The following is a 19593-nucleotide window of genomic DNA, read 5'->3' on the forward strand; positions in this document are numbered from 1 at the left end:
TCCCAAAATTAAAGAAAAATTAAAAGGAAGGCGATTTGAGAACAAAGAAGATGCCCTGGCTGCGTATAATTATGAAATTTCTGAGGTATCTAAAGAAGAGTGGTCATCGGTATTTTCTAAGTGGTTTAGACGGATGGAAAAGTGTATACGTGTTCACGGTGACTACTTCGAAAAAATAGATAGCTGTAATAAAGAATAAAGTCGGTAACTTTTGAGTATCTAATTTCTTTTGGCATGACCCTCGTATTGCAGATTTTTTCCACCAATTTGTAAATATTTTAGTGAAAACGGCGCCCGAGGATGCTTGGTGTTACGATTAAATTGGTATTTGCATGATAATTTCAAAACTTATCCGTAGGCTAAAGTGTTGTTCCTGCGACCGAGTCCACCTGCCCGATTTGATTTATTATGGATTCAGTATTAATTTGATATCCCTTTTTGCCGAGGCCCCTTGAGCTATCTGAGCGAGCGGTCCTATTATGTGGTGGTCTCGGGCGAATCATAATTGCATATGAGCGTCGAGATAAAATTATGTTCAGTGCAAAAATATTTTTATAAGGACTTGTTTGGCAAGCGACGCTGTCGGGAGTAAATTAATGATTATTTAATAATATCGATGAGTATTTTTAATTACGTGCTTATTTATCAAAAGCCTCTAAAACGGTGCTTTTTATAACGGATTTATTTACCTTGACCCCGTATATACCTAAATTTCTTTTTTGTATAAATAGTGCTTCAAATCTTGCAATGGATTTTTCGACCACTTCTTTTAGAAGTTTGTTTAATGCAGGCACTACAGTTTCTCTACAAAAGTCTCATAAAGGTTTCAATATTAAGTTGAACTTAAAGCACGTAGCTAACTCGTAGGTAAGTTAAACGAAATGAGTACATGCGCGACAAGAGCTAGTTTCACGTATACCTAGTAAGCAAACCGGCGGATTCGTAGAAACCGCGAATACTTATTACACATCCGAGTAATAATATACTCCAACATTTAACCATATACGCAATCTTCATTTCGGAATAACTACACTTTAGAAACTAAATGTAATTACGCTAACCCGTCGTTTTGAATATTAATGCCGATAGCCGCATCTTCGAAGCGATCGGCTCATTATTTGCTCACTTTTTTATCGAAAAATTAAGTGGTCGAAAAGTCAGATCCGAAACTTTTTTCGATCGATGGCGGATAAGCCGCGGTCGTTATGTTTCTTATTTACGTAAGGCCGGTTGTTGTTCATTAAATATTCATGAATTATCGGCGAAGTTCAATTATTGTACATCGAGAAATTTTCACATGGGATATCGTGGTATGTTTTTGCGAGCGAAATGGATTTTTGCGTGTATAATAACCGTGGTGTTTCTTGTCCTCATATCGAGGACCTTCGCGTTAAAGGCGTTGTGGTTTCGGGTATTAATTATGGCGGGATATAATAGCCTGGTATTATGCAGGTCTTGTGCGGTGCATCTCGATTATACGGCAATCTTTATGTGCTCGCGACAAAAAACGTAACCACGGATAATTACAGCGGAGCTGTGATGAGCTCACATTCCTTTCCATTTTTGATGCTGGTGACAAATATTCAATTGTTTTTAAATCCATTTATTATTGAAAGGCAACGTCCATCATTTTAATGCTTGATACAGACGCACTCAAAATTTTATCCAATTCTGAACAAATTGTTACTATTTAGTAGTTTGGGGATAACATTTTAGAAAAAACACAAACTATATTTTTATAGAGATCTTTTTAGAAGAAAAATGATTCATTAATTTCAAAATACAGTTTAGGCAGCTTTTAAGATCTGACTGTGTCTAAACTATTAAAAGCATTTTGTAACTACCATTCAATACCTGACCGACAACTCTGAAATGATAAGGCGGAGCGAGAGCGAGAAGTATTAAATTGCCTTTGAATTTGAAGGTATAAAACCAGTAACGTCAGCATAGGTAATCAAGCTAAGTTAGAATGTTAAAGTACACTATAAGTGCGAACAAAGATTAATGTAAATGCAGTTTAAATTTAAAAAAACTATATTACGCTCCAAATACCTGAACCGAAACGGTAGAAAGAACAATGAACTTTTTTAAATTTATTCAGTAACATTTGCGCGATTTACATTAGAATGATTCCCAAATATTAAGACTAAATCAATTAAGTTCCTCTTCATACAGTACTTAGTATATGATAGTTAATAAAGATGATTAAAAATCTGTTTAAAAAAAAAAAAAAAAATTGAAACCAATAATAAAATAAGAATGCGACAGAAATGGGCTCTACAGTCTACATGTATACATTAGATACTTTTTTAATTTCCAATCGTCCCTAAATTTTCTATCGTACCGATTGTTACTGCGGACTCTACCAATCCTCTTACATTGCCGAGCCGACCAATAGAATCGGATGAGTCATCAGTATCTAAACTAATTACGAAAAGGAAATAACACGAGTTAATGTGAGACGAAATCTCAGTCAGGCATTTGGGTCCATCAAAAATCATTACATCCGTAATACCAAGCTCTGTTGTTAGGAATTTTGTTTAAGGGGAGGCTAATGTATAATTTTTTTTTTAATTTTATATTATTATAGGGCACACGTTATGAAAAATCATACGGAAACTAGACTTTGCAAGGACAGACTGGCTATACTCTTCTATAGAGAATTTGTATAAACTCGCCATATTTACAATTTAATGAAGTCGAAATCTTATTGAACAAAAAAATAACAACGGGTTGCACTCCGGGAGTGCCGGCAGAAGTGAAAACTTGAATATTTACGTTGTGCATTTTTGATATTTTGGAGAAATTGAGTAGCAGTTTTATAAAAACAGATAATTCTCTATTATACCTACTTAAATAAATTTGAGTGTGGAAGATATTTTGAAATGCGAATTTTAGTGTTTATATATATCATATACAGAGTAATTCATGACACGTGAGCAGGACGGGTTAGTATCACGGGGTCTAATTAGCAACTCGTCTATAGGGCTACTCGTCTAAGTCGCAGCTGGTCTACATCACCTTCGTCTAAATATCAATTGGTCTAAAAAGCAGCTGGTCTACAATTTTCTAAGTAGCATCTCGTCTAAATAGCAATTGGTCTAAAAAGCAGCTGGTCTACTCTTTCTAAGTAGCAAGCATCTCGTCTGAGTTGCAATATTATTAGTCTTTCTGATCAACTTACCACCTATTATTATTTACCACCTCATATTAAAAACGAATTTTGTACGATTATACTGAGGAATTGTTCCAATTTCATCTATGGATGGTAAATTATAATATACCTCTCTTGGTGTCAACAATAGGTAGTTAGCACAACAGGACGTTCGGATTATTTATACAGGGTGATTTTTAATTCACTGGTCAAATTGTACAGCCGCCATCAGATAAATCGGGGCTGTGGAAGTGGTCACAAATATCGCAACATCATCTTTATCGCCTTGAAAATAAAGGTGTTGTTCCGATATTTGTCACCCACCTCCACAGCTCCGAAATATCTGATGGCGACTGTACCAGGTGATCAGGTAGGCCATACTGATCAACTTTTGTTATGGCACTAAGCCTGAAATCTGAAAAAAATATTGGACCCCCCATACAAAATGTCGACTTCTGATCGGACGAAATGTATGAAGCAGGTAATTTTTTAAATGAGATTTCAGGGTTGACAGGTTTGCTCCTTTAATAAAAGTTGATCAGAAAGACTAATAATATTGCAACTCAGACGAGATGCTTGCTACTTAGAAAGAGTAGACCAGCTGCTTTTTAGACCAATTGCTATTTAGACGAGATGCTACTTAGAAAATTGTAGACCAGCTGCTTTTTAGACCAATTGATATTTAGACGAAGGTGATGTAGACCAGCTGCGACTTAGACGAGTAGCCCTATAGACGAGTTGCTAATTAGACCCCGTGATACTAACCCAGCAGGACTACAGCCTACACAATCAGTAAATGTTAATGAATCGTTCACCATCATATTAAGTAAAACAATCATACTTCTTTTCTGTTACTTAACTTTTTGGTAAGGAAAAATTTGAGTATCTACAATCATGGACACCCAACAACACAAAGATACAATACAACACAATTAACAAAGATTAAACCTCTTTAGCCGTCATGACAGCACTTTGTTTATGAGGAAAATAAAATGTCACACTTGAATGAGATACGATTTTTCATTTTTCAAAAGTAACCAGGCTTCGATGACATTATGGAAGGTAGAGGCAAGGAACAAAATCTCCTTAGGCAGAACTGTTGCAAAAGTGTCCAGCTGTCAGCTATAAATAATAGTTCCAAATCTCTCCAGAATAGCGCTAGAGTAGCTAAGAACCTAGGCGTTATTGACGGTGTGATGTGCGCTGTCTATGATTAGATTTTTTTCTCAAGTATTCTAGGTATTGTAGCGCCACCTATTTATGGTTTTTTGTCGGACACTTTTTGGTAAGTATATGGAGATTCTGTTCTTTGCCTCTACCTTCCATATATGACATTCAATTTGCACGTCACCATGATGTCACGTGTCCGTCTTACGAATTTTCAATCTGACGGTCACGTGACACCTGACGCGAGTTTAACATTTTTTCCCCATCACAAAAAGCGCACAGCGCCGCTAAAGAAGTTTTCACTTCAAAAATATTTGAAACATAAAGCAAGAATCATAGATTCTTCAATAGTTTGACGAATTTCTAGCTGATTCTGTGGATTTATGTAAGTCTTTGTTTTTGGGAAAATACAAAAGCCACACAACAATACTTATTCGTACCTACATTATTCAAATAAAATTAACTCCGTCAATCCATACAAAGCTCCTTCATACTACTAATGGTTATTTGACTGTATCATAGCAGTATCTAGAGATCGACGAACTTGATTGACGCGATAAGATTGACAAGGAATTCCATCAAAAAACTATAGGTACCAAAGATCTTTATCACTGATATTATTGTTTTACTGCCTGATACCGAGTTCTAAGTTAATTTACACACAAGTGTTAAAAAGGGACTTTACAGCGTTATCCAAGTAATTAAGAATAATCTTTGTGCTGGTTTACTTAAATAACCGCAATAAAATTTAAACCCCTTCATTTCTTTATTTTGTCTAAAACAAATACGCAAGATGTTGCTAAATGTAGTTCATCCAAAAACGACTACGATTCATAGTCAAGAAAGCTACGTGCAAAATAAATTCTAGCATCCGAAACGTAAATGGTAACTAATCCTTTGAACTCCATATAGCCACATCTAAATTTAACATAAAGGTAGCCATCATAATTAATCAAGACGGACTTCCTAGTAGCCAGCTACAACAATCGAGTAACTTTATAAATATTCCGTTTCCAAGTAGCGGGGCGGATGCACTCGGCTTAACATCTGCAACTCGGGTTACACCGACTGCGTTACGTGCATATAAATTAGAATTTTATACGTATAACTATGATCAGCGCGGCAGAAAATTAAAATGTGCAAGAAGCGGATACAGCGGCCGTAATTACCAGTTATTATAAAGTACATGCGTTGACTACATGATATAGGCTCCGCATTATAAAAAGCGCGGCTACAACACATTCACGTCCTTATAGTACTTTTTGTGTAGGAATCCAGGAGACTTGACCAGGTGGGAGACTTGAACTATTTTATTAAAACTGCTCTATTTTAATTATAATTGAGCTCAACGAGGGTACGGAGTGTTAGAGTCGGCAATGCGCATGTAACTCTGCTCTCCCACCTGGTCAAGTCTTCCGGACTCCCCTATGATAAGTATTTTGACTGATTTAGTCATATTTTTTAATGTTATACAGCGCAATCAAGGTTTATACCCACGATACGTTCTACGCGAAGTATCTTTCCGTTGGTACTGCATAGTCCTTAAAAATCATTTTTCATAAATATTTTTATTTTGAAAAGGTATAAACGAGGACGCAGCAAAAATAAGCATATGTGTTTTCATACTGAATTGATATTAAAGCGCCAAAGCATGGCTGCCTGCAAGTCGTCTTATATCTGTCGTGAACAGACCTTAGAATTGATCATTTCATCATGTAGTAATCTTTTTATGAAATCATCGGTTGGCCACATCGTGAAAAAGTCTAACCTAACCTTATCATATAATGAAGTGATCAATTCTAAAATGGCATTTGATGAAATGATCAAATCCTATGATCTCGCCACGACATATTGACATTTCTATGCTTCACCTAATAGGAAAATAATCTGTAAGTGCATGTCTTACCTGTGGTCTCGTAAGTGGTCTTGCCGACGGAAAGCCTTGCCGCAAATGTCGCAGGAGTAGGGCCGCTCGTCAGTATGCGTCCGTTCGTGTATCAGCAGGTTATAGGACTTTGTAAATTGTCGGTTGCAGAATTTACATATAAATTGCTTCTTCGGTCTAGATGCTCTTCCTGGAGCTCTTAAAAGCCGTCTGTCTAAGTGAGGATGCATTTGGTGTGGTCCAGCGCCGGGTGGAAATAAACCCGCCCCAGGAAATGTGAAACTATTGGTGGCAGTTGGAGATGGCCCGGGAGCACCTAGGAAAGCACCAGGCGGGCCGTATATAGGCGGTTGAGAAGAACCATCAGTCATAATTCCTTCGATAGATGATGCGCGGTGGTGTGGTATAAGCATTGCTGCAGCAGCTTCTCTAAGAGCAACTTCTTTTCGCTTCTCGACCATCATAGCCATTAGATCAAAAGAATTTCTTTTAGGAAAATTGCCTGAAACTCTATCAGGAGAGCCTTTGACCGGTTCAGTTCTGTCCCTATCTAACATTCTTTCTCGTTCAATAATCTCTGAGGGTATTAAGGCTGGATGCATTTCATTGGGATACATCATTGGATGCATGGCTCTTGTTGGGACAACTGGGACAAAGGCCGATGATTCACGATGATTTGACGAAAGCAGTGAGCCTGAAGTCATCTGTCTATGATAGGGCAATGGTGGGGAGTCGAAGCTTCCGCTAGGATTTCTCCCGCTAGAAGATGGCCGTTGGGGCGCTCTTTCAGCTGAACTTGCCAGGAACTGGTCATGTCTCGAGCGTAAGGGGGCCGTAACAGGTGTGTCTGTGACAGGGCGCGGAGTGGACGCCCGAGATACAACCGTGCTTCCATTTTCCGACATCACGACGTAAAATTAATCTGTAAAAAAAGAAATATTATTATAATTTGGATGTTACTTTGTAACTTCGTGAATTTCGTGATCTGAGATACGAATGTGTTTATTTATCTGTTCAATAGTTCACGTAGGTCACCTCACTTGTGTTTTCCGGACGATTCTTATCTATATTGGCTTTCACTTGATCGTAAGTTTGATAAACGATCCCAATCCGACCGGTTGCATGTTCATAATCTCCCACCAGTTAAAAGCTGGTATTGACCATTAAGATTTATGGATCGAGAAACATGCTTAATTAAGTAGCTCTACATTGTTTCCAGGTATCTATTACCATAAAATATTCATTATTTCTCAAGTAGTCTACGTACTTTTTTCAAAGTGCCGACCGAGTAGGTAACAAATTGATGCAGAGTAATTGATTCCCAAGAGTTCTTGGTCTCCGGTTGAAGCTGTCGCTAGGTACAGTGACAAAGTTACGGAATGATAGTTACATTTCTATAGATTGTGACGCTTTACGCAGCGTAGGTGTCAACTAGACGTAAAAGAGACGTGCTATCTTTCTACAACTTTTCAGCTTGATTTTAAAGTAACACCTGTAAAAGGTGTCTCATTGGTGTCAACTTAAGATTGTGTTCTAGAATAGTAATCCTATTAATTATTGCCTAATGCATCATTCATCAGTTTCAATTCCGATCAATTCTTGGCTTCTGGTGATATTAAACATGTAAATGATCGGATTTATATTTTAATACCAGTATTGATGTCGATTCATTCATGAGATCACAGATATTCAATATAATACCAAACGTTTTTAGACAAGGTTATAAATGAGCTAGTCGAATCTGTTTTTCTTTGAAATTCCCTGATATTCTTGTTTCTTTTATAACAGACTTAAACCCGTTAAATCTGTCTTTCTCCGTTTTTCACTATTTGTATAGGCTGAACAACATCTCTGAATAGAGGGCCATCACCAGATTTACGATTTGTCCAACTATTACCAACTGAAATTAGTATCACGGGCCAGGGACAATAAAACTGACGGTTCGCTTTACTGCCGTGGTTGTATAGCGCGCATGTTTTCATAAGATTTCCGTTCCCTGCGACTCGTGTGAGATTTTATGTCTTGCTGGGTTTTAATGGCTGGTAATCCTAATGTGGTAAATATATATTTTAATACAAACTAGTTTTTACGGAAGTCGCAAATGAAACAAAGAATGCATTCATGATCCTTACATACTGCTTCCTATCCTCAAATAATTGTAAATATAAATTTAGTGCCTGCTTCATATTCTATCCAACTGTTACAGTCAAAACTTTTTGTACGTGTCAGTTACCTACGGCTTCGAAAGATTAATCTTAGAATCATTTATTCAAGCGAGATCGAAAACGACGGCATGCCAGGTCCACATTTCACTACGCGTTGCCCGTTCTACCGTAAAAGCCTTCTGATTTTCCATCCCTTTCACTCGACCATCTGGCGTTCATTCTTTCTCGCTTACACTAAGGTTACGCCTGATCGAGTTTCTACCATCTTACTCGCTCCAAAGCGGTGAAATACTTTTATCTCGACTTTGACTCGAGGATTTTAAAGATATGAATATGTATTCAGACACTGCAGTAAGTACCAAATGGAGTCGGATGTAACTGGTCATTTCAATAAAACTTTTAAAGGAGGGTTTTAGTAATCGGGCTGGAGAGTTTAAAGCCGTTTACTGATAGCAATGAGATTTCTTGGGAACCTGTTCAGAGACGGTTTACATTAAGTTAAAAACCTGACATCGTCCGTTACTAAATGTACCTCTATTTATGAAGATGCACATACGTATGTAGTTCAGTTATTTAAATTTTGAATCTGGAACTGTGAATTATGATAGTGTATCGTCACTTCTCACTGAATATAACATTGTGATTATATTATTGTACAAGCAGATGACTTTAATTATCGTTACATAATTTGTATGTAGGTGGCAAAAGCTCCAGTTACTGTTGCCGTTACATCACCAATTGATCCTCGGTATACTAATTAATGGAAACTTGTAGGTAAGCAATTGTGTATTTGTAATTATTACCTATTAAGAATGAATATCTTTCGAAGTAAAGCGTGGAGCCCCTTTCTAAATTACAAATCTCTTATTTAATTGTAATTACATAAAATTTGTACTGAAGAAATAATAGCTGTCAAAAACTTTTCAGTCACGTAACCCTTTAAATCCAAACATTGAGGACGCAATTAAGTTTGTTAGATAATTCATTTATCTATAAACAATTAAGTTTATTGATGGCATTTTACAACGTAGAATTAAACGCCTTCACCGCAAGGTTTTGTTCTATGATAAATATCACTCGAGATATGTGTGATTCTAGTAGATTACCAACCTTATCAGTTGATAGTGAAGATTAACTACTATTTGTTTAGCAATTAAATAGCTTGATGCTTCTACCGTGTTACTGGTATATACGTTCGTAACGTTTTAGCGGTTGCTTTTGTACTGCGATAACGGACCATTATCGTCGATTATTTTGACATTGTGACTAACAACAGCTTTGATAGCTCTTCAACTGTTCTTTAAAAGCATTAGGGATACTGTTTTATATTATTAATCTGATAAGAGTATACATCACACCAGTGGTATTGGGGTTGCTCAATGTTGTATTACAAAGCAAGAGAGTTCCCAACCAGTGGGCTACCCTCTAGGAAGCGTGACAAGACGGTGAGGGGGTTTTTAAATCTCTCACTATTAAAAGAGGTGCATTTGCTTGACACAAATTAAAGGGGTATAAAAATACCTCTGAGCTAAATAATTGAGGACTAACCAATCAAGAGATGAACAGAAGTGAGAAAGCTGTATAACTGTTCCGCTAAGGTGAGCTATGCTTTGAAGAATAAGGAGGATTTGTTGATTTAAAACCGCAACGCTTCTTTACAATGAAGACTTCAATAGGATTGTTATCTCTACTTACCGCAAAAAGCATATCACAGTAGGATTATCATCATAAATTCTCAACCTTGACAACTGAAACGAGACAATCTTACTCCTAGATAATTACTGCGAAACACAGTGGCAGGAAGCATTTAAATAATCATTAAAGACAACGTTGTAAAGCACAAGAACAATGGGTAGGTAAGCCGCAGAACTTATTCTCAGAATTGTTTTATTTTCTACGGCATCTGCTGCGTAAACAATAACACCCCAAGTCACACATGACTTGACTATAAAACAGGTAGCGATAATCAAGTGCACCCTGCCTACCCAATTTATTCCACATCCGTTGTATTAAATTACCTCGTAAAAAAAACTTAACAGAACTCACAAGGAGTCGACGGGTTGGCCGATCGATCGTCAGATGTCCAACCCTCCGGTAGTCAGGTAGTTGCCCACAATGTTTCCAAACGCAAGGTCCGCAGACCCACAATAGAGGCTCATTGCAATTTTTTGTCACATTTCACAGTCCAACCGCAGTGGCTTCAACAGGTGAATAGGAGATTAGTAGATGCGAACATAACAATAGCCGCACTGCACAGGTCATAAAACAGTTAATAGGCACAGTGAGTGAAAAAGTTACTTAATATATTGATCACTTGTCACATAATGTCACGTATCACTTCACTTATGTTCGGTTCACTGTAATCCGTTTTATGGAATTTGGTGGCGTTTCACTTTAGTGTTTATCTGTGGCGTGGCATGCGTAGAGGCTGCGCTTGCGTCGTTGGCGCGCGACTGGTGGGAGTCAAGAGCGTACTACCGCGCCTGCGTCGGAGGCAGTAGCGCTCCCGTAGCGTCGCCCCGCGCACCCCCGCCGCCCGCGCCACCAGATCGAAGCCTTCTGTCACACTGTTTTACTTTTGGAGCGATAAAAAAGGGATATCTCTGGATTGTTTATTTTTCGTGTTAGTAGTTTATACGTCACGTAAATTAACGCCGCCTGGTTCGTTTTTCACGAATATCATACGGCCTTGCTAATTGTTTTTTAACGTCTTCAATAGTTGTATTTTATATACAGAAAGAGGAATATAAATAAAAAGCTTTTATATATTTTTCTCCTTTATTACAACGAAATCTATCGATATAGTCACATAAATATTTAAAAAATCACCTATTACACGAACATGTCCCTTTCTGATTCCCGATCTATTAATGAATAATATGGGGCGTCAATTGTTAACAATATTAAATTTCTACTACATGACACAATATGGCAAAAACCTATATTCTCAAATAAATAAAATTTATATTGGCAACTTCCTTAATATAATCTGGCACAAACTTTTCCTAAACAAAGTTATACTTTTTATAAGACGACGATTCAAATAGGTAAATACGTATTGATATTATTCCCTTTTCTCATTTTTCCCTCTTTAATTACTTACTGAACACATTATAATTCTATGTTTATCTTAAACTTTTCGATAGTTCTATTACAAATAAACATTAAAACTATATTTTATAATGTGCTTTAATATTATTTGGAATTATGAAACAGGATGTTCAATTTGCTTATGCGCTAAACACTCACTAATATAAGGCTACTCCTCTATTTAACCGAATACTTTTAATATTCAAGTCTTTTATTTATTATTTTTAACATATTTGAGCTTTAACGTGATTATTTATGTACATATCATCGTCATGGATTTAAATTCTCTATTATTTATCAGATTAATGCACGATTTAAGTCACCTAGTATGGACCACGTTCTAATGGGGAAATAATATATAGGTAGTGATATTGAATACTTGTGATTCATAAAATACGTTTTTATAATCATAATGTGATGCATTACGCATTTTCCGTAACCCACTACATGTTACAGTACTTACAATTTGTACAAATAAAAATTAAATTAAGAAATTTATACGTTAATACAAAAATCACAACACTGATAACAATCACGAATTTAATAAAGATCTTAATACAAGGGGTTACAGATACATTACCTCTTAAAGTTACATCGACTGTGCTCCGTAAAGTCAAATATTTGAGATTACTTAATTAACAGACTTTGGCACATCTATATTATTAGGAATATTGTATTCTGTCTCCTAATTCTTCTACAGTACACAATACATAGCGAATAGGTTCGTTAGGAATATCCACCTAAATTTACACCCGCAGCGAAAACTTCTCTAAATCTCTATTATAAATATTAACATTATTTAAAGTCATCATTTCGTGACTTCAATATTTTATGTAATTCATTCAAATACATCAATTATGCATATCAGCCCAAAATGTGTTTCCACATATTCATTCTTAACAATAATAGCATCATTTATGTGAGTACGGTTACATATTTTATTAGCCTAAGAAGCGGTATTTACAATAAATTATGCTTCTTTTCTTTCATTTATAGGTACTAATTCCGTAATTAATATATCTGTTGCTAGTTATAATTTCGACAATTTAATTCACGAGCTTCATTTTGAAACCGTCTTCACAGTACATATTTAATCGTATAAGTACTATTTTTTTTTTTGTTTTCATATATCCCACCAATGCAATAAGCGCTACGTATCATTGAATTGTGCTTTTTATTCGTTATTTTGTTCCAAGTAATCCGTCCTTAACCCTTTTCATTTCGATCTTTTCATTCGAAATATTATGTTAGTTAAATGTTATTAGTTACGTAACAATGACAATTTATATCGTTCGGTTTTGCCTCTCCTTATACTGCTATCTAGTGTTGTAAATACATTTCATTTTTAACCATGCTATATCGCACACTAGTCGAAGGCTTTTGTAGTTTCGATTTGGCCTCTAATTTTCCGAAATTCAATACTCGTATTTTAAAGCTCTTTTTGCTGGATTAATTATTATATTCGATGAATTTGTTACAAATAACAATTTTAAACAATTGTCCTAAAGTTTCACTAGTTATAAGTCCAAATATAAGGGGACGTTTAAATCTTCTAATCAGAGATTAATTCCAAAAGGTAGCTTTAAACAGAGGATAATCTAGGTAGGATAACAAAATGTTCAGTTAAAGTTGCAGATTTTTTAACGCTTTTAAGTATAGGTAATTCAATTACAAGGAATTATTAGGATTCCAATTTTTTTAGGAAGGAATTATTAGGATTCCAATTTTATTACAACTCATGTTGATTTAAAATTAAAAGTTATAGCCCACGGCCGCCCCGAAACCGCCTTTTCATACAAACGTAGTCCTCATTTTCCTCTCTGGAGACTCTAGATATTAACATCATTAAAAATATTTTGACACTGTTATATATCAACCACCGCTATTCCCCTATGTTTGATTTTTTTCAGATCTTTAATTATTATAGAAATTAGGTGCATTTTTTTTTATGAAATCTGTTTTTCGCTCCTAATTTTTAATCGCTTTTTCGCTCCTAATGTCAAATATAGGGTATGGTTAATATTTGTACATCAAAATATGTAAACACATTTTAAAAACATCATAACACCAGAATCATAATATCCAGAGAGGGGAATAGAGACTACATATAAGGAGAAGTGGTCGTGGCTTATTCTCTTAAGATCTGAAAGTTGCAACCGCATAAGTTTGCCATAATTATGAAAAAGGAATCAGGAAAAAGGTAAAAATGTATAAAAGAAAATAAAATTAATTAAAAAAATTATAATTGAGTCTAGAATATAAAGAATATGTAGGAGTCCTCTAAAGCAAGACATTGTCGTCAACCAGCCTTCATCCATCGGTCTATAGAATACTCCAGGGCCGCCATCCATCTGAAATAGAAAAAATCGGGTAGTTTTTAAATTACTCTAAATACAGAAGAAAAATAAAATTAATACAATTAGGGATTATAAACCGTAATATTTTTATTTTCTTTAATTTTCAAATACGTTTGAAAACAAAATAATGTATATATATGGTGATAGTGTGGAAAAAGATGCGGACAAAAAAGTTATTAAGTTACTATACTGTACTTTAGTGATGACAATATGTTATTTGCAAAGTCCGTGAGTCCAATTCGAACCACATTTCGATGTCAAAATGATGTCTTTTGTTATCATCGCCCGTGCGTACGTCTTGCTCGCGCCAATACACGTACGGATATGTAAGAGGGAATACAAAATGACATCATGTAAGTCAAAATGTAAGTTTAAATAGCTTCTTCATACTGTAACTAAAACCAAACTATGGGACAAACCCACCAAACCTACTAAACCTAGATCAATCTAAAAATGAACTAAATGTCATGAACTAAATCATGTATCATGAACTAAAATTTGGCTATTTCGTACATTTTGGCTGGCCTGACGTTGAAATTTTCTATGAGAGAGTTAATTTTTTTCGCGATTTTGGGGTTGGTCCCATAGTAAAGGTTACTCAGTACGACCTAAACATTAACGGGTTTGAGTAAATGGTTTTAGTTAACTTACATACTATAGAGATCGAGTTAATTTTACGATTGCCGTAATCTACACGCCCAAATTTTTACGATCCACTTAACGTCTTGCCTTTAACACAACTGAAATCTAATCTCTAACACTATAAAAGCGTTTTCAACCAACCGTTTCCTATCCATTTCGGACTCTGTGTGGAAATAGAAGTGCCGCTGCTTCGGCTCCGTGGGCATCACTTCGAAGGCGTATTTCTTGCCTCCTGGCGCGCAGGTCTGAACTCTGTACCCGTGGAGGCATGCCATACCTGGAAAAAAGTGTTTATTAGTTGACTGTCCAAATTTTAAGGCGATTTAAAAACCAGAGGTATGGATGGATGTCAATGTAAAAAAACACTTTTACAGTACATACGATGCTAATTTACCGCCCTAGTGTGGTAATTAGCACTATACGTGCGCATATCAAAAATTTAAGGGCCATATGTACTTTAAAACTTTGTACAATACACGTGCGAAAAGGTAATATAAAGAAATAGGAAAATGAAAAATATTTAACCTCGTAAGGCCTTATTTAAGGCCTTAAGTAATTGACCGATGTATAGGAATTTTTTTTAGTCATAACGGCTAACACAATCAGGTTTTTCAAAGAAAATCAGACGTTATTCAAAATAAATAATGTCCTACTTTCAAAACAACGTTCCTTATTTCACTTGTCCTAATAACAGTCTTACCTTGCGAGGATGGATATTTTAGTAAATACTTAACACACTTAGATCTTTGCTTGAATACGATCACAGTAAAGGAAATAGTAATAAGCTTTTGGCAAAAAATTCTTTTTTGGTATAAAATTTTATCGCTGACTGTACTTAATAGTGCTCATCGAAACAATTTTAAAAAGCCTAAACACAATTAGGTTGTCAAACATCTCCAGTCTCCATCATCAGATCACCTCGATGGTACCATAATATTGCATTGTCACCCAACTTACATATGTATGCAAATTTTCAGCATCATCGGAAACCGGGAAATGGGTCAAATACAACTTGTAAGATTTCACCCGTACAAACATACGAAGTTACATTGCAAGTTAAATAAAATATTGTAAAAAATCAGCCCCACATTATGAACCCACGCTGCCATACGAGCTGTAAGTATTCTATAGATAAGTAGATAATTACGTTATTGCACCGATTGTACCCACAAAATTTCTTTCACTTTTAGCTCTACATAAGTTAATGAATAATTTAAATTTTTCTTTTCAAATAAATAAAGCATAGGTACACATTTAAGAACTTGATTCAAAGTATACTTAGACTACTTAGTACCCCATCATTATGGTAAATAAGCGTTTCCTACAGGCAGTTCTCAAAACGACAGTCAAATCTTTTATCGATTGTAAAACTTGTTCTTATTGCAGTTTGTGTATTAATGAGGACTGGGGTCCGATTACCATCGCCAGAGGCTGGGCTCAGCCGGTCGCGTGTTTCAAAGGGGCGCTCTTCTAATAGCATTTCGAGTCGAACGCTTTGATGATCCAGCATAAGCCAGTGTTTACCAATTTACCATTATACTATTGACTGTTATAGACAACTGCAGCTAATGGCTCTCTTTATTTATTTATAACTTAGAAATGCATTAATGTTAAGTCTTATTATTTAGGTGCGTAGATTTTTATGTTTTTAAATAATGATTATTATAAAATCGCTTCATAAGTACATGTTTTTAATTTATTTTCCTTGTAATTCCATGTTATTGAGGCGTAAATTACTTGTGTACAATTTATGGACTTTCTTTATTTTATATTTGTGTACAGTTCTCTTCAAAATTACTAATGTATTATTTTATTTACCAAGCAAATATCTTCCCAATAGCTTAATTTTTCCAATTAAATGTATGTAAGTAGATAATAAAATGTGATTTCTAAAGCGGAATTTTACACTTTCTTAGCAGCTACGGGTATTAAGTTGCAAAATGACACTGGTTTTTGGTTTTCGCAAGCATTCGACTCACCTTTGTTCGGTATGCAATGATAAAATTCAGCGAGGCTAGCGCAGAATCTTTTGTATTATCAGCATTCCGAAGACTTGGGATACTAAATATGTCATTCTGAGCCTCTATAGAAATTTGCTTTAAAGAATTTAACGTACATTTAATTACGAATTTTACCTGTATGCTTAAGACATTTTCCAAAAAAAGAAAGACTGAGGTCGCATATTTCGAAAAATTTAAGTGCTGAATGCTTCGCGTTGTAAACATTCTGATACAGGGATATTTAATTAAGTCCGACTTCTACTTGGAGCCGCGCTTCATTAGGTATCCGAAGCAGTCTGGACGGGGTATTGACGATAGGGGTAGGGCAGGAGGGTTAGTTGAGTATGCCGGGGCGGTAGACGATGTAATCAGTTGACGAGCAGGCCCGGATACACGTTCTAGTTCGGAACAGGTAAGTCTGGACGGCGGTTGTTAGCAAGCCGTACTATACCTCTGACCGACGGCCCGGATCGTACCAGCACGTGCATTTGAGCAAGCTAACGCTCAGCTAAAGCTAACAGTCAGTTAACGGTAACGGTACTTACCAAATGCGTTTTTGCTGTTCCCCTCACTATAGAAATAAAGGCAGGCATCCTTCAGCACGCAGTAGCGTTTAGCCCATGATTTCCACTTGGAGCCCAGTTTCATCAGGTAGCCGAAACAGTCCGGGCGGGGTATTGAGGATGGAGGTAGCTTCATGTTCCTCATTGTTACTTCGAGCCAACCGTCACGCTGGGGAACAAATAGTGATATGTATTGATATTATTTGATAGCAAGAATAAGTGATAATTACCTACGCAATTTCAATAGTATCACAAAATGCCTATATGATAACGATGCCAAGCCTTCGAGTTATTTGACGGTTAGTTAAATTATAAATCTGGAGCGTGGCATAGCCACCAGTGGCATAGCGGTAAAGGCGTGCGACTGTCCCCACCCCAGCTTGTACCAACGAGTTTTTCGAAGTTTACGTAGGTACGAAATATTTGATATTTACCAGTCGCTTTTCGGTGAATGAAATAAGTGAGGAAACCGGACTAATCCCAAAAAAAAGCCTAGTTTAAGATCAGATGGCAAACACTTCCGTTAAAACTAGGATTAGTTGCCAAGCGGACCCCAGGCACCTATGAGCCGTGGCCGGGACAGCACCAGAAAGTCGATGATTACTTAAATATTAGATGCTTAAATAGCGTTCCCTATCAATCGACCAAACCAAAGGACGCAAAGAGAAAAGTTGATCGAAAATGTAATCATTAACTAAAGCAAAATTGTTACAATTTTTATGCCATCCAAGTACTTAATCTTTGTCGTTTGAGTATCTTTATTTACTTGATAAGCAGAGACATGATTGTCATTTATTAAGGGCATGCTGTATTCACGATTCCATACGAAGCCATATATGCTTTTCTTTAACATGCATACCTTATCACTATATATATTATCAAAGCCTTTTGGCTGCTCCATAAAGATTGTTTCCTCTAGTTCCCCATTCACGATTCTAAACTCCACTAAAGTTGTGTATTCATATCTACTCTTCATAATTTAATTTAGCATAATAAATACTCGTACATCGAAGTGCAATGAAATGTGTAGTAAATATTTTAAACCAACATAAAACCACGCCACCTCGCGACACTGGCTTTAACTATTTACAAAGGTAGCTCACTGCCCGTCGTCAGACTGGAGACTAATCGAAGCTTTTCCTAAAAGCTCCGCGCAAAATGGCGTCGCTGAGCGTCACAAGACAAACACAATTTTATCGCTTACTCTTTATTGATATTTAAGCTCGATTTAAACTATATCTTACTGTGCCTTTTTACGGTTTTACCTGATTACTAGTATCAATGGCATGTGCCAAAACAGCGCGCCATCTAGCGGCAGCCTCGGCACTATCAGCAGCTAGTTGCAAGCGATTGCCGCCGCCGCGCTGCAGTCGGAAGCCGTGCGGTCGGCCCGCGTCCTCTTCCGTCAGTTGGTAGTTTACTAGCATGAGCGCTCCGACGGGGTGAATGCTCTGGAAAATTGTATGGAAGATTTTATCGATTGAATGAATAGTGAAACTATTTTGTAGGAAATAGTTCAAATCAGATTAATCTGACTTCGTTCTAGCTTAGTGTTAAGATGCGTAGAGTCGTTTAAAATATTGTACTGTTATGGATAGAACTCAAAACTGCTATTATAGAATTGTTCACTACCTGAAGTAGATGGGTCGTAGTGTAAGAAAAAGATTGCGCTACGATACTGTCTATACGTGCAGACATTACGTGATAATTTACGGGTTTTTAAAAGGAACATTGCTCGTCTTTATTTAAAAAATCTCTAGTCTAAAATCCATGATCATAAAAATAACTATACAGTTTCTTATCGAATTCGTCTTATAATAATATAAAAACAGAAGTCCCCCTTCAGGGCGACCCACCCACCATCTCATCCAAAGCGGCGGGTGGTGCGGCCTCAAAAATGCAATTTGCTACAACTAGCCTAGGTGGACACGGGCCTTTCCAGGTCGATCCTTAATTATTCATATTTAATAAAGATCCTAGAGAGAGATAGGTAGATTCTTACCGAATCCGTCTTATAATAATACAGGCAGTTGTCCCTCTTTAGCACGAACCACCGTCTAGTCCACCGCGGCGGGTGATGCGGCCTCAGGGGGGCTGCTCTCCATAAATAGCCTGAATAAAGGGCTGCTGGGCCACTTTCGTGGGCTAAGGAAGCTACCACTTCACATGTTCGTGCAACCTGGAATGCGGAAAGCACAAGCAAGTCAATAATTGAAATGAAATAGACAATATAATTTAAATTTGAATGTTGTATTAAGCCAATATATCTTAATAAAAAAACCGGAAAAATATACTTTTACACCCATTCATAAAACTTTAGGTACTCGTCTCAATTACTCATGTTATGTTTTATACCTTTCTTACAGATCTGTAAGCTAATTGACAGATTATACTAACGATTAATAGGTTGATTGAGAATTGTATCGCATTTAAAAATTAAATGCTCTGTTACTCGTAAAAAACGAGGCTTTAACGTGCCAAAGTTATTAGCTGGATCAAATTTATTGTGTTGTTATTCTGTTCCGTTGTCCCAAGGGTCAGCTAATAACATACTTAGTAGATGGCCCATA

The 19593-nt window shown here is 36.3% G+C and overlaps 2 protein-coding genes across 2 annotated transcripts in view; both read right to left on the minus strand.

Moving 5' to 3' along the window:
• LOC133526353 (protein bowel) overlaps positions 1-10852 on the minus strand; it is a 29545-nt gene extending 18693 nt beyond the window's left edge. The window contains exons 1-2 of the mRNA XM_061862943.1: positions 10418-10852; positions 6228-7128 (exon numbers count right to left, since the gene is read on the minus strand). Coding sequence (XP_061718927.1) covers positions 6228-7111 — 884 coding nt within the window. The 5' untranslated portion in view covers positions 7112-7128; positions 10418-10852. The remainder of the gene's footprint in view (positions 1-6227; positions 7129-10417) is intronic.
• Positions 10853-13687: 2835 nt separating this feature from the next.
• Positions 13688-19593, minus strand: part of LOC133526347 (uncharacterized) — a 391651-nt gene continuing 385745 nt past the window's right edge. The window contains exons 33-37 of the mRNA XM_061862915.1: positions 19026-19202; positions 18289-18474; positions 17006-17192; positions 14602-14737; positions 13688-13812 (exon numbers count right to left, since the gene is read on the minus strand). Coding sequence (XP_061718899.1) covers positions 13761-13812; positions 14602-14737; positions 17006-17192; positions 18289-18474; positions 19026-19202 — 738 coding nt within the window. The 3' untranslated portion in view covers positions 13688-13760. The remainder of the gene's footprint in view (positions 13813-14601; positions 14738-17005; positions 17193-18288; positions 18475-19025; positions 19203-19593) is intronic.

The sequence above is a fragment of the Cydia pomonella genome, chromosome 16 (genome assembly GCF_033807575.1).
Source record: "Cydia pomonella isolate Wapato2018A chromosome 16, ilCydPomo1, whole genome shotgun sequence".
Taxonomy (NCBI): Eukaryota; Metazoa; Arthropoda; class Insecta; order Lepidoptera; family Tortricidae; genus Cydia; species Cydia pomonella.